This window comes from Giraffa tippelskirchi, chromosome 5, assembly GCF_054371585.1.
Source record: "Giraffa tippelskirchi isolate mGirTip1 chromosome 5, T2T-mGirTip1v1.2.pri, whole genome shotgun sequence".
Taxonomy (NCBI): domain Eukaryota; kingdom Metazoa; phylum Chordata; class Mammalia; order Artiodactyla; family Giraffidae; genus Giraffa; species Giraffa tippelskirchi.
In genome coordinates, this window is record NC_137279.1 from 179,873,790 (window position 1) to 179,889,791 (window position 16,002).

At 39.1% G+C, this 16,002-nt stretch overlaps 1 protein-coding gene across 6 annotated transcripts in view; it reads right to left on the reverse strand.

Annotated features, from left to right (window-relative positions):
• Positions 1-16,002, reverse strand: part of RLF (RLF zinc finger) — an 82,221-nt gene that overhangs the window by 26,461 nt on the left and 39,758 nt on the right. For 4 of the 6 annotated variants that reach the window (XM_081493975.1, XM_081493970.1, XM_081493974.1 and 1 more), the window contains one exon: positions 12,953-13,155. In XM_081493975.1, the coding sequence (XP_081350101.1) occupies positions 12,953-13,026 (74 nt within the window). In that variant the 5' untranslated portion in view covers positions 13,027-13,155. Of the gene's footprint in view, positions 1-12,952; positions 13,156-13,835; positions 13,925-16,002 lie in introns of all 6 variants that reach the window. The other 2 variants (XM_081493973.1, XM_081493971.1) reach the window with 1 other exon arrangement.

Below are 16,002 nucleotides of genomic sequence, written 5' to 3' on the forward strand. Positions count from 1 at the left end.
GAGGTCTCCATTTTTTTTTTTTTTTTTTGCCACACCATGTTGCTTGCAGGATCTCAGTTCTCCAACCAGGGAGTGAACCTGGGCCACAGCAGTGAAAGCCCAGAATCTCAACCACTAGGCCACCAGGGAACTCCCAGGATCTTTGTTCTTTTTTAAGACTGACATCTTACAATCATAAATTTCCCCTAAGTGCTGTTCAAGTTGATCCCATAAATTTCAGTGTGTTGTGATTTTCATCATTTGTCCCAATGTGTTTTTTAATTTACCATTTTTTTCCTTCAATCAACTGCTTATTTTGAGGTATTATTTAATTTTCACATTATTTGTGAATTTCCCAAATTTCCTTCCGTTACTGATTTCTAATTTCATTCCACTGTGGCCAAAGAACACACTGTATGATTTCAATCCTTTTAAATTTATCAAGGTTTGTTTTATGGCCTAACATATTTCTATCCTAGAGAATGTTCCATGTGCAACTGAGAAAAATGTATATTCTGCTGCTCTTGGATAAAGTATTCCACAGATGTTTGCTTGGTCTAGCTGGTTTACAATAGTGCTCAAGCCTTTCATATCCTTGTTGTCTAGTTGGTTTATCCACTACAGAAAGTGGGGTATTAAAGTCTCCAATCTTTGTATTTGAATTGTCTATTTCACCCTTCAACTCGGCCAGTTCATGTATTTTGGGGCTCTTTTGTTCCTCTTGGGCTTCCCTGGTGGCTCAAATGGTAAAGAATCCACCTGCAATGTGGGAGACCTGGGTTTGATCCCTGGGTTGGGTAAAGGACATCTTTTTTGGATGTTAGTTCTAGAAGGTCTTGTAGGCCTTCATAGAACCATTTAACTTGAGCTTCTTCAGTATTACTGTTTGGGGCACAGACTTGGATTACTGAGATATTGAATGATTTGCCTTGGAAACAAACAGAGATCATTCTGTCATTTTTGAGATTGCACCCAAGAACTGCATTTCAGACTCTTTTGTTGACTATGAGGGCTATCCCATTTCTTCTAAAGGATTCCTGCCCACCGTAGTAGATATAATGGTTATTTGAGTTAAATAACCGATTTCAGTCCATTTTAGTTCACTGACTCCTAAAATGTCTATGTTCACTCTTGCCATCTCCTATTTGACCACTTCCAATTTACCTTGATTCATGGAGCTAACATTCCGGGTTCCTATGCAATACTGTTCTTTACAGCATCAGACTTTACTTCCATCACCAGTCACATCAAATGGGAGTTGTTTTTGCTTTGGCTCTGTCTCTTCATTCTTTCTGGAGTTATTTCTCCACTCTTCTCCAGTAGCACACTGGGTACCCTCATAGGACTTCCCTCATAGCTCAGTCGGTAAAGAATCTGCCTGCAATGCAGGAGACCCGAGTTCGATTCCTGGGTTGGGAAGATCCTCTGGAGAAGGAAATGGCAACCCACTCCAGTTTTCTTGCCTGGAGAATCCCATGGACAGAGGAGCCTGGCAGGCTACAGTCCATGGGATTGCAAGAGTCAGACACAACTTACAAACTAAACCACCACCACTACCACCACTGACCTGGGGAGTTCATCTTTCAGTTTCATATCTTTTTGCCTTTTCATACTGCTTGCCTGTGTATGGGCTACCTTTTTTTTTTAAATAATGATAAGTGGATATTTTAAATGCTATATTGTGGCAACTCCAGAAATCAGAATCTTCTACCTCTTTGGGGTTTACTATTGTTACTATCTGTTTAGTGATTTTCTTGGAATAATTCTGTAAAGCCTATAACCTTTGTCATATGTGGCCACTACAGTCTCTGCTTCACTAGCTTACTGAATATGTTGCTTAAATGCTGTGAAAAAGTAAGTCTACTTTTGAAAAAAATTTTATTTTTTGTTGCACTGGGTCTCTGCTACAGGCAGGTTTTCTCTAATTGCGGCAAGCTATTTTTTCTAGTTGTGGTACATGGGCTTCTCATTGTAGTGGCTTCTCTTGCTGTGGAACATGGTCTCCAGAGCATGAAGGCTTCAGTTGTGGTGGTGCATGGGCTTAGTTGCCCCAAGGTATGCAGAATCTTCCCAGACCAAGGATCAAACCAGTGTCCACCTTAATTGGCAGGTGGATTCTTTACTACTGGACCACCAGTAGTCTTTCTGCTTTTGCCAAGCAGCTGTGTGTGTGTGCTGGGGCATCCTTTCAATATTTCAGGAGGAAGTTAACAGCTCTACTTTACCCTTCATCTCCTACTTGTATGCAGCCTCTCGGTAAACAAGAGTGAGGGATTATAGCCTTCTCAAGTCATTCCTTGGCAGACACACAGCACTATACATTTGTGTTACCTTCCAGAGTACTAGGAATACATCAGAGGTTTTCAAAGTCCTCTATGGATATCCTTTATCTCAGTTTTTCTTTTTAAATTTTTTGTCAGCCTTTTGTTACCTGAACTGGTAATTCCTCCTCAGACAAATGTCATGTTAAACAATTCTCAATGATTATTTCTGATAAGTGCCCCAGAATAGATCTTTTGGCAGAGTGGGCTCTGAATCAAATAAAAACAAATGTTGAGAGTAGAGGTTTTTCGGAATGTTGCCAAATAGGTCAAAGAGTGACAATTCTGTGGACACAGGCTTTTGCAGAGTTCCAAAACCATTCTGCTTCCTCAGATGGCTGCTAGGAAGCTTACTGGTTCAAGGTTCAAATGCCACCAAGTTCACTGTTCTGACATTTATGTGCTTTTCTTGAATAAAACTTTCTAGGATTATGGTAAGCCTTTAATTTCCAGAGGTCTAAAAAAGTGAATGCCCTCCACTCTCTGGTTTCAAATGCTGATAACTTGGAACTCAGTTTCCAGCACCAACCTTTCCCCATATCTCACACTGTGTGAACACTGTCTGCTGCTGGTTCTCCCTGTGTCTTGATCATCTTTGTATTCCCAGTGCCTAGCACAGTCTCCAATGAATACATACTATGGGTTAAACACCAACGGTACAACAGGTAGTCACTGGCATAAAAGAATGTGCATTTAGATGACTTATTGGTCTTCTTTAGTTATCACCATGCTTAGGCTACCAAGGTAAACTAGTATTCTGACCAGTGACATTACTGTAATATTTTAACATTTACCTTTCTCAAGAATAATGGTTTTCAATCTAGTATTCTCCTGATCAGTTCTGGGGTATAAGGAAAATAATTTGTTCCTATCACTTCATGGCAGATAGATGGGGAAACAGTGGCTGACTTTATTTTTCTGGGCTCCAAAATCATTGCAGATGGTTATTGCAGCAATGAAATTAAAAGATGCTTACTCCTTGGAAGGAAAGTTATGACCAACCTAGATAGCATATTAAAAAGCAGAGACATTACTTTGCCAACAAAGGTCTGTCTAGTCAAGACTATGGTTTTTCCAGTGGTCATGTATGGATGTGAGAGTTGGACTATAAAGAAAGCTGAGCACAGAAGAATTGACGCTTTTGAACTGTGGTGTTGGAGAAGACTCTTGAGAGTCCTTTGGACTGCAAGGAGATCCAACCAGTTCATCCTAAAGGAGATCAGTCCTGGGTGTTCATTGGAGGGACTGATGTTGAAGCTGAAACTCCACTACTTTGGCCACCTGATGCAAAGAGCTGACTCACTGGAAAAGACCCTGATGCTGGGAAGGATTGAGGGCAGGAGGAGAAGGGGACAACAGAGGATGAGATGGCTATATGGCAGCATCGACTCGATGGGCATGGGTTTGGGTGGACTCCAGGAGTTGGTGATGGACAGAGAGGCCTGGCGTTCTGCAGTTCATGGGGTCACAAAGAGTCGGACACGACTGAGTGACTGAACTGAACTGAATGAAGTGAAATGAAGTTGCTCAGTCGTGTCCGAGTCTTCACGACCCCATGAACTGTAGCCTACCAGGCTCCTCAGTCCATGGAATTTTTTAGGCAAGAGTATTGGATTGGGTTGCTGTTTCCTTCTGCGTTGTTCCTAATAGTAGATCTTAAAAAACAAGCTGGTAAATGTTTCTTTCAAAACAGAGACAAAATGGATTTAAGGTTATCCATACAATGAGATCTTTCTCACTTGCATCCCTGAGTAGGAAAAAGGGAGGAGTTACTCTTAGCAAGTCTTCATGTCTAATAACCCTGAGTCTACTTTGGGAGAATTATTCATCAGGTTCATAGACATCCCGTGAAAAAAAGGCTGTGCTTCTAAAAACCAGGTTTCTTTTAAACTGCAGCAATACCACAGACCAACATCATGCTATCAAGTTGGTCACTTGTATGTTTCTTGAAGAAATAAATGGTCACTGATGTTTCTGAAAAATCCTATGGCTCTGAGTATCTGAGAGACACCTGAACTGTCCTACTGAATTCTTGAAAATGACTGTGTCTGACTAACTCTCCATAATGATTCCTACAGTATAATCATGTATCAACCAAAACACCCACATGCAACCCATGAAAGTGGCTTCCCAGGTGGCTCCGTTGGTAAAGAATCTGCCTGCAATGCAGGAGATGTGGGTTCGATTCCTGGGTCGGGAAGATCCCTTGGAGAAAGAAATGGCAACCCACTCCAATATTTTTGCCTGGAGAATCCCATGGACAGAGGAGCCTGGCAGGCTACAGTCCATAGAGTCACAAAGAGTCAGACACTACTGAAGCGACTGAGCACAACCCATGAAAGTAACAGTAAAGGTGAGATTCAAATATATACTGAGTTCTAGGAAGAAGTCTCTTCAAAGTTAGTTAAAAGAACTCGGGGGGACTTCCCTGGTGATCCAGTGGTTAAGAATCCACCCTGAAATGTAGGGGACATGGGTTCGATCTCTGATTGGGAAGCTAAGATCCCACACGTTGCACAACAGCTAAATCCACAAGACACAACTACAGAGTCTGTGTGCGGCGATGAAAGATCCTGCATGCCACAACTAAGAAGACCCAATACAGCCAAGTAAATAAAATATTAAAAAATAAATAAATAAAAGAACTCTGCTTTAGGAGATAAATATTTCAATAGGCAAACCTTCCACTTCTTCATACAATCTACCTTTAGTGTATTTTCTGAGCATACATCTTATTCACCATATAACCATAAGGTTACATGAAGTAAATTATCCAGATTTTAATTACACACTTTATTATTCCTCATTCAGGATCCATCTTAAATCTTATTTAAGCTACACCTGGAATTTCTATGCTCTTGTTTACTGTTTCTTCTATTCCCAAATTGAATTCCCAGTGGGTCCTGTTTAAATGTATTTGCTCTGTTTATCATTTATATACCTAGTGACTGTGTTAATTCCCAACAGTGTTAGATCTGTGAGTAAATCAGGTCCTGTTTGTCTTGTCTTCTCCTTTTCCCATCAAGAGGAGAAACAAGCCTTGTAACCACATCAGACACTGAAGATGTAGTTCATTCAAGGATCAAGACTGAACCCCTACCTCATCTGTGTCAACAACTCTGCAGACAGATTTCTTGCTCTTCATAGTAACAGAAGTGCTTCATGTTTAAAACAGCTTTATCCTCTATACTATATGTGGAAAACTCGATCTTTGCAAAGATTCTCTCTTTCAGTAATAAAAATATATAAATTCTGGCTTTGAAGCTGACTCCATCAATTAACCTTAATTGCGCCTGGCTAAATCTTCCCCAGCAGAGGTTTCCCATTACACACACCCATTGTTGTGATACCCACAGGTGCCAACACATAAGTACTTTTATTCCCAGCTGTTGCTGAAGTTAATTTGACTCTTCTCCTGAACTCAGAAGAAGATGGCAAATGTGTATGTAACTTCGCTGCCTTAGAACATATGCTGATTTTAAACTCCAATTAATGAACATCAAGTGATTCACTGGTCTTTTTCCAAAGCAAATTTTTAAGATTTCTTTAATTGTACTCTCACTTGCAAAAAACAGCATCACTGGATTAGAGACTAATTATGATGGTACCAGTGTTCCTTTAAAAATAATTTTATGAAGCGTGCCAAATGTTTTCACATCAACATGCTGCTGCTGCTGCTGCTAAGTCGCTTCAGTCGTGTCCGACTCTGTGCGACCCCATAGACGGGATTCTCCAGGCAAGAATACTGGAGTGGGTTGCCACTGCCTTCTCCAGTGCATGAAAGTGAAAAGTGAAAGTGAAGTCGCTCAGTCGTGTCCAACTCTTAGCGACCCCATGGACTGCAGCCCACCAGGCTCCTCCGTCCATGGGATTTTCCAGGCAAGAGTACTGGAGTGGGTTGCCATTGCCTTCTCCAATACTTAACAAATTAATCCCAATCATTACAAAAATATTTTAAGTTGCATCTATACATAAATGTATAAACATGAATGGAATGAAATACCACCAAAATGTTTCCTATGAGAACATGACTCATCAATGCTTACCAACTAGTAATAAGTTGTACAGTGTAAAAAGAGCTGGCCAGGGAGTCAGGAGATCTGAGTTCTGGCCTGGGCTTGGACTCAATAATTAGCTTAATGAAGGTAGGGCCTTGGAAACACTAACTCTTCGCCTCAGTTTCACCACTGATAAAACATGGAAGGTTAAACTAAACGATATTCTGTGGTTGTAATACACTAGGAAATCTGAATCTTGCATAGCAAAGGTCAGCAAACATTTTTTGTAAAGGATAAGAGAGAAAATATTTTCAACGTTGCTGGTCAAATGGTCTTGGTTACAGCTATTCAGCTCTGCTACTGTGGAGCAAAGCCAGTCATAAATAATAAACCAATGGGCGTGACTGTGTTCCAGTAAAACTTTATTTACCAAAACAAACAGCAGGGTGGATCTGGTCCACAGGCCATAGTTTGCCAATCCCTGTTGTAGAAAAACCAAATCATACTTCCAATAACCCAGTTCCTCATATTCTCAACAAATTTGTTGATATTTGTATAACCTCAGGAAGAAATTCTATTTTCTTGCCTTGTTATTAATAAACCAGGAAAGATTCTGCACAAAGTGTCCCATATTCTCCCTTCTTTGCCATTTTTGTCAGCAGAACACTCCCTTTCTTCCAGTCTCTCAAGGTCTTATGAGTCTCTTGAAGGGATCTCTGCACATTATCCTCTATTTTGGTCCTGTGAGCAAGTCCCATTCCTTTTCCTCTTGGTAACTCCAATCTCTTCTCCTAAATCTATTTCTGTCTATGCTTCCTAAAACACTGTTTCAGTCATTTTACTTCCTATCTTCAAAACCGTCCTAATTTCTACTGCATCAAAAGTTCAAATGCACTGCCGTTTCCGAGGCCTTACTTCTTCCCTATCCAACAGGTCTTATTACTTCTCATAAGACCTCAACATCCACTCTTTTCCCCAGGCAAGGTGTTCTCTAGTGGTTCCCTACAAAGTGCACATTCATTTCTGTACCTTTACTATCACAGTTATCCCCAAACCATTCTTTTTACCTGCATAAACCCCACCATTATTTCAAGGTCCAACTCAAGGATCAATTTTTATAAAGCCTTATAAAAGGCTCTATACCACTGTACAAAGATATGCTCTCCATTTCTACCTAATCTTGGGGAACTGTCATATAGCTGAGTATCTTATTACTTTTTCTGGCAACCAAACAAGGCCATATACACACTTATGTATTTGCCAATGCCTAATACAATGCTAAAAACAAAACAAGTTTCAAATAAACAAAGTCTGAGAGATTAAAGGAAAAGTTGTTATTATAGAAGAAGAATCAAATCTAAGGTCTAGCAATTTTGCTTCTTCTGAATTCTTTTGGCATATATCAGGTGCTGAGACTAACCATTACTCCATCTTACTCTGATTAAGCTTCCCAATACATAACATTGCAGCTGTTATTAGAGGCAAGCAATCTTCCATCTCCTTACCCTTCCCAACATTTATTTCAGTGGCTTTGTAGTACAGTTTGAAGTCAGGGAACATGATACTTCCAGCTTTGTTGTTCTTTCTCAAGATTGTTTTGGCTACTTGAGATTTTTCATGTTTCTGTACAAATTTTAGAATTCTTTGTTCTAGTTCTATGAAAAGTACCATTGGCACTTGATAGGGTTTGCACTGAAATCTGTAGACTGCCTTGGGTATGGTCTTTTTAACAGTAGTAATTCTTCCAATCCAGGAACACAGTATATCCTTCCATCTGTTTGTGTCACCTTCGATTTCTTTCATGAGTGTCTTATAGTTTTCCATTTTTTTTTTTTTTAGAATAAAACACTTTATTTCTTTAGGTCCGTTTTAGATTCACAGCAAAATTGAGAGAAAGATACAGAGATTTCCCACTTAGCCCCTGTCACTGCCTCTCCCATTATCAGCGTTCCCCCACTGGAGCATGACATTTGTTACAACTGATTGGACTACTTGACAAATCACAATCACCCAGAGTCCATAGTTTACATTACGGTTCACTCTCGGTGCTGCACATGCTATGGGTTTGGACAAAGACACAGTGACATGTTTTATACATTATGTTATAGTATTATGGCATTATAAATATATTATAATATAATTATGATACATCATATTATCACACAGAGTAGTTTAATGCCCTAAAATTCCCACTTGCTCCACCTAATCTTCCCTCCCTTCCTTTTCAGACTGGCTTCTTCAACTGGTAATACGCATTTAAATTTCCTCCAAGTGTTTTATGGCTCAACAGCTCACGTATCTTTAACACTGAATAATATTCTATTGTCTGGATGTACTTATCCATTCATCTGTGTGCTTAGTCGCTCTGTCGTGTCTGACTCTTTGAAACCCTGTCCCTGGGATTCTCCAGGCAAGAATACTGGAGTGGGTTGCCATTTCCTACTCAAGGGGGGTTCTTATAGTTTTCTGAATACAGGTATTTTCGTCCATACTTAAACTCATTCCAAGGAACTTTACTCTTTTTCATGTGACTATAAATGAGACTGTTTTCTCAATTTCTCTGACAGTTCACTGTTACTGTATAGAAAGTACAAGAGATTTCTGTGTATTTCTTTGGTATCCTGAACTCACTGATGAGTTTTACTGAACTCATGATGAACTTTAAAACTGAACTCATTGATGACCTCTAGTAGTTTCTTGGTGGTGTCTTTGGAACTTCCTATGCAAAACATCATGTCATCTGTGACAATTTTACTTCTTCCTTTTCAATTTGGATTCTTCTTGTTTTGTGTGACTACTCTGCAACGTGGGAGACCTGGTTTCGATCCCTGGGTTGAGAAGATCCCCTGGAGAAGGGAAAGGTTACCCACTCCAGTATTCTGGCCTGGAGAATTCTATGGACTCTACAGTCCATGGGGTCGCAAAGAGTCGGACACGACTGAGTGACTTTCACTTTCACTCTGGCTAGAACTTCCAATACTATGTTGAATCAAAGTGGTAAGAGTGAACATCCTCATTCTGTTCCTGATCTTAGAAGAAATGTTTTCAGTTTTTCATCACTGAGTATGATGTTAGCCGTGGGCTTGTCAGATATGGCCTTTGTTATGTTGAGGTATGTACCCTCTATTCACACTTTTTGAGTATTTTATTTATCACAAACCGATGCTGAATTTTGTCAAAAGCCTTTTTTGCATCTATTGAGATTAACATAATTTTTAATCTTCAATTTAATGTGCTGAGTCACACTGACCAATTTGCAGATGTGTGTGTGCTTAGTCACTCAGCTGTGCCTGACTCTTTGCGACCCCATGGACTGTAGCCCTCCAGGCTCCTCTGTCCATGGAATTCTCCAGGCAAGAATACTGGAGTGGGTTGCCATGCCCTCCTCAAGGAGATCTTCCCAACCCAGGGATCGAATCCAGGTCTCCCACACTGCAGGTGGATTCTCTACCATCTGAGCCACCAGGGAAGCCCAAGAATACTGGAGTGGGTAGCCTATTTCTTCTCCAGGGGAACTTTCCGACCCAGGAATCAACCCGGGGTCTCCTGCGTTGCAGGTGGATTCTTTACCAGCTGAGCTAACAGGGAAGCCCAGATATCAAACCATAATCACATCCCTGGGATAAATCCCACTCGACCATGGTACATGATCCTTTATTGTTGAATTCACTTTGCTAATATTTCGTTGGGAAGTTTTACATCTATGTTCATCAGTAATATTAACCCGTAATTTTCTTTTTTCATGGTGTCTTTGTCTGGTTTTAGTATCAGGGTGATGCTGGCCTTGTGTAATGAGTTTTAAGTATTTTTTCTTCTTAATTTTATTTATTTATTATTTTTGGCTGTGCCTGGGTTTTGTTGCTACATGTGGGCTTTCTCTAGTTGCAGTGCATGGGCTTCTCATTGTGGTGCTTCTCTTGTTGCAGAGCACAGGCTAAAGGCGCCTGGGCTTCAGCAGTTGTTGTATGCAGGCTTAGCTGCCCCAAGGTGTGTGAAATCCTCCCAGACCAGGGATCAAACCAGTGTCTCCTGCATTGCCAGGTAGATTCTTAACCACTGGACTACCAGCAAAGTCCTGAAGTATCCCTTCCTCTACAAGATTTTAGAATAGTTTGAGGACAGGTATTAATAACTCTTCTGTAATGTTTGGAACATTCACCTGTGAAGCCATCTTGTCCTGGAGTTTTGTTTTTTAGGAGTTTTAAAAACTACTGACAATTTCATTACTGGTAATTGGTCTGTTCCTATTTTCTATTTCTTCCTGGTTCAGTGTTGGGAGAGATAAATTTCTAGGAATTTGTCCATTTCTTCCAGGTTATCCATTTATTGGCATATAGCTGTCTGTAGTCATTTCTTATGATCTCTTGTATTTCCCTGGTGTCAGTTGTGAGCTCTCTTCATTTCTGAACTGATTTGCGCCCTCATTTTTTGTTGATGAATCTGGCTAAAAGACATGAAATTTTGTTTATCTTTTCAAAGAACCAGCTTTTTGAAAGTTTCAATGACCTTTTCTATTGTTTTATTTTTTTAAATTTCTCTTTCATTTATTCCTGCTCTGATTCCTTATGGTTTCTTACCTTCTACACTTTGGGTTTTGTTTGCTAAGTTCCTTTAGATGTAAAGTTGGGTTGTTTATTTGATATTTTTCTTGTTTCCTGAGGTAGGCTTGTATTGCTATAAAACTCCCTCTTAGAAGTGCTTTTGTAGTTGGCTTTAGTGATGTGTTGGCTGGCACAAGGCAACACCACAGCAGAATATGTTCAAGGAGAAAAACGTTACACAGTAAATTCAGAAAACTCACTTGAGAAATTATACTGAAAGGCGAGGAGAGAAACGAGGTGGTAGTTGAAAGAAGCATTTCTTTTTTTAAAAATGGAAGAAATAACAGCATAAGTGCTGCTAAGATGGTTACAAGCAGAGGGGGAATTGATAATGCAGTAGAGAAAAGGAGAACAGCTGCAGCATTAACCTTGAGGGGACAAGAGCAGATCGGATCTGATTCAGAAGTCAAGGAGACTGTCAGTCTTTACGGGGGAAAGCAGATATAGTTTATCCTCAGTAACAGAAGAGAAGGTGTAAATACATAAATGCAGGTAAGTCAATAGATGCCATGGAAATTCTTTTCCAACATTCCCAATTTCCTCAGAGAAAGAGGAAGAGAGTGCATCAGTGGAGACAGAGATGGGACAGAAGGTACTGTAGTATAGGTTAAAAGAAAAAGTTAAGAGTATGAAATAGTAACCTCAGAGAGTGGGAGAGTGAATAGACTATAAAGAAACATAGTATGACTCAATTAAAGTAAATCAGTTGGCAGGTTCTTCCCCACCCAAACCACTAATGCAGGTAAATATACAAAGGAGGTGGAGATGTAGGGATAATGAGGATACAGGTTAGTCAGATAAGTATAATTAAGGAAGAGACCAGCAGAGGAGTTGAGGATATATGCAAAGGAGTGATAATAGTGACTGACTACGGAAAAGCAGGGTAAGGAGGGAAGTGAGTACATGAGAAGAATGAAGGAGAGTGAAAAGCAGATGGGACCCACAGATTTGTTGGTCCTGGTGGAGTCTGTACATTAAAGTCTAAAGATAGGGGCGTCCTTTGTAGCTCAATGGTAAAGAATTCGCCTGCCAATGCAAGAGACATGGGTTCCATCCCTGATCTGGGAGGATCTCACATGCCAAGGAGTAACTAAGCCACACTCGTGAGCCTGTGCTCTAGAGGCTGGGAGACACAACTACTGCAGCCTGTGCATCCTACAGCCTCGGCTCTGCAACAAGGGAGGCCACTGCAATGAGAAACCCAAGCACCACAACTGGAGTAGCCCCTGCTCTCAGCAACTCGAGAAAAGCCCACACAGCAATGAAGACCCAGCGCAGCCAAAAATAAACAAATAAATAAAATTATTAAAATGGAAAGACAGTTTCACTTGGAGAATAAGATATTTACAGCTGAAATTGTCATAAAAGTTTAAGAATCACTACAGCATAGAACCAGATCCTTGTGATTCCTTCATTTAACAAGAAAGTTCAGTGTAGAGGTAAAATGAGAATCCATATGTAAGACCTGAATGGCAGGTAAGAGAATTAAAGGTAGATGATGAAATATAGCCTTGGAATTCCTTATTTTTCTCTGTATAATTTATCAAAAGACTAATTTCAACTTTTCTAAGGAAAACAATGATTTAGGCTAAAAAAAAAAAAAAAACCCTGTTTGTCTGCTTAATTATTGTTCAAAGTATATCCATGGGTTCTAAAGTCCTATACTTCTCTGCTTACAGAGTTAAATGTATAAAGTAACTTAAGCTAACTGCCACTATCTTTAGTTTATCTCCTGACACCACTATTAATAATGTCTACATTTCCCAGAGAAATTGTTTAAGAAAAAGTGACTTTCACATTTAAACATTTCAAAACAAACCATCAGCCAAATTCATAAGCATTTATCTGCATATTTTTAATTATCTACTTTTCAAATATACCTAAAAGACACAATTTTATATTCAATGTGCTGAACAGTTAAATATACAATTAAAATGGTACTTAGCAGCAGCCTGACCAAAAAAGTCTTGCTTTTCATCCTGTCATGCAACAATTATTAAAATCTAATAAATTCATTGTATGAATGACAACAGCAGTTACTTGCTTTACCTACCTCCTTAATAGCATCTTCATTAGGAAGAATGGAACATAAGCATGTGATATAGGCTTGCTGAAAAGATGACACATTTGAAATTTCTTTAGATTCTGCACACAGTTTTGATAAAGCAGTAGCCTGGGGGATGCAGTTAGATTTCAACAAATGTTTTATTCTCATTTGCAGAAAGAAAGGTCCTTCTTGTGCAATCAATTTATTGACTAGAAAAAAGGAAAAATAAAACAGTTTGATAACATACCACATAACATACCAAGGTTGTGAAGACGAAAGTTTGATATGTTTTGTTGTTGTTTGTTTTTAGCGGATAAAAGGTCAGTTGATATAACTGGAAGTTTATTCTGATCTCTGTACTCATTTAACAGAGTAAAGAGCAAAATAATGTTGCTAATTATTCCCATATTACTTAGCAGTTTTATTCTGAACATCAAACCATTAAAAAAAATTTTTTTTTACTCTATTTTTAAGCCATACCAAACGGCATTTGGGATCCTAGTTCCCTGACCAAGGATTGAACCCGTGTCCCCCTGCATTGGAAGCATAGAGCCCCAAACACTGGACTGCCAGGGAAGTCCCACAAACACCAAACTTTTTAATAAAGCTACTACTAACATTTCACCAAAATTCATTCTTTCACTTTCTCCTCCCTCACATCCTGATAAGGATAGTAAGGAACAGTGAAATGAACTATAAACATCAGAACAAGGAAAAATGAAGTATCCTGTGTAATATTAACAATTACCACTTAAACACTCATGAGGTACCAAGCTTTGAGTGTTTTTACACACCTCTCATTTATTCTTCACACCACCACCAAGGCAAGTATTGTTATCCCCGGTTTAAGGTTAGGAAAATCAATACTCAGAGAAATTAGGTAACTTGCCAAGGATTCCAAAGCCAGTGGTGGTCTTTCCTCTAAACCAGGCATTTCTCAAAGTGTGTTCCACCGAGCAAAAGACCTGAGAGATAGTCCTAGAAAAAAAAAGGATTCCTTGGTCAAATCTCTGAACAGTCCTGCAATGAAGAAAACTGTTCACTCTTATTTAAACCCAACGTTACCCAAACTGATTTGACCAGAGAACCCTTTTACACGTGTCATTAACATGACATAAAGTTCATGTTCCTGGTTCAGTACACACTTTGGAAAATGCTGCTCGGAGCAGTACTCACATTGATTTGTACAGTGTTCTGAACAAGCCCTTGATTTATAAATAGTAAATAGTCAACAAGTGTGTGGCATTGTTACACAGTATTATTTAAAGAACAGAGGTGGGAATGTACATGTTAAGATGAGTGGCAAGTGAATACTTTAGGTGTTTTAGATGGTTCACCTAACACAGTGTTTCTCAAACTTGAAAGTGCCTGAATCACCAGGGAAATCCTATTAAAATGCAGATTCTAATTCAGTAGGTCTGGAATGGGATCTGGGATCCTTTTCTAATAAGCCTCACAGATAACATCCATGCTACTAGGTCTACAGGCCACATGTGGAACAGAAATTGTTAAAATTAATGATAAACCACCATGGTTGGGGGAACCACTGGCCCAATCTTAACGACATATGAGAATCAACCGTAGAGATTTTTAAATTTTCTCTTTTAAAAAAATAGGTAACATTATACATGCAAATGACACAAAGTCAAAAGGCACACAAAAAGATGTATATTTAAAAGTTGTCTCCCTTCTACTCTGACTCCAGTCTCTTAGTCTCTTCCCTCAAGAAACAATAATCATTTTTTCTATCCTTCCAGTACAGTTTGTTTATCCTTCTGAGTACAGAAAACCTATTTCTTTTCCTATTTAATATATCATACAGGTCATTCTATCACATCACTGTACACTGAGAGCTCAATACTTTTAACAAGTGTGTATTATTCCACTGTACAGATCAAATATAACTAATATAACCAATCCCCTCCTGATAAACCTGCAAGTTGTTTCCAATCTTTGGTAACTGTCAATAATGCTTCAATTTACAGCCCCGTACAGAGACCATTTCACAATGCATGGCTGTATCTATAGAAAAAATTCCTAGAAGTGAAACTGCTGCCAGATTGATGTCCAGAGATTGTACCAATTTATACTCTCAGCATGCATAGGTGCAAGGGGCTCGTTTCCTGTGGCACTTCAAAAAGGTCAGTATTCAGAGCTTCAACTCTGGAGATTCTGATTTAGCAGATGGAGCCTGGACCTGGGATATGTGTCTGTGTGTTCTGGCTTTAAATTCCACAGATACATACACAGTCAAGGTCAAAAGGCATGGACAGAAAATAGATCACTTGCATTTGGACTTCTTTATTTTAGTCCCACAAGCACTAAATTCCACAAAATGAACTCACAATCATATCTCAAATAGCTCCTCATTCCTTACTTCTATTTTCAGTAATGGTATTCTCTCAATTTTTTTTAAAAAATTAAATTCTGGCATTACCCTTCCTTGCCAACTCCTTTCCTAAGAAAATCAACTTAGTTACCGTGTCCTAGCAATTCTTTTAAAAATTCTCTCCAACCTAATTACTTCATGTTATTTCCTGCCACATCTGTCCCCTCCATCCTAAACTGCCTAACAACAGATTATGCTCCATTTATCTACTCTATCAGGTATATGCATTTTCACAAATCTCACACTTGAAAATAGGTATGTTAGCTATACAACCCAACCCCTTCTAAATTCCCATAACATTTTACTTCTTTTATCACACTTATTTTTCTCTTTACATATAGTAATAAATCATCAGAGTATATAAAGGTTAAGATCTTAGACTTTGGAATCAATTAACTGAGGCTGAATCATGACTCTCACACATACTAGTTGTGAGGCCCTTGGACAAATCAGACCTTCCTGAGTCTCAAGTTTCTTTAACTATGAAAAGATTACCTTACAGAGATGAAAGAATCATAAATGAAATACCTGAATGCAAGTAAGACACTGAGCACAGGGGCCAGGCAGAGTGAATACTCAATACTACTTGCTATTATTTGTCTCTGATATCTAATTTATTATACTATCAGCAATTTGAGGACAAATACCGTGTCTTGTTAACTTTTGG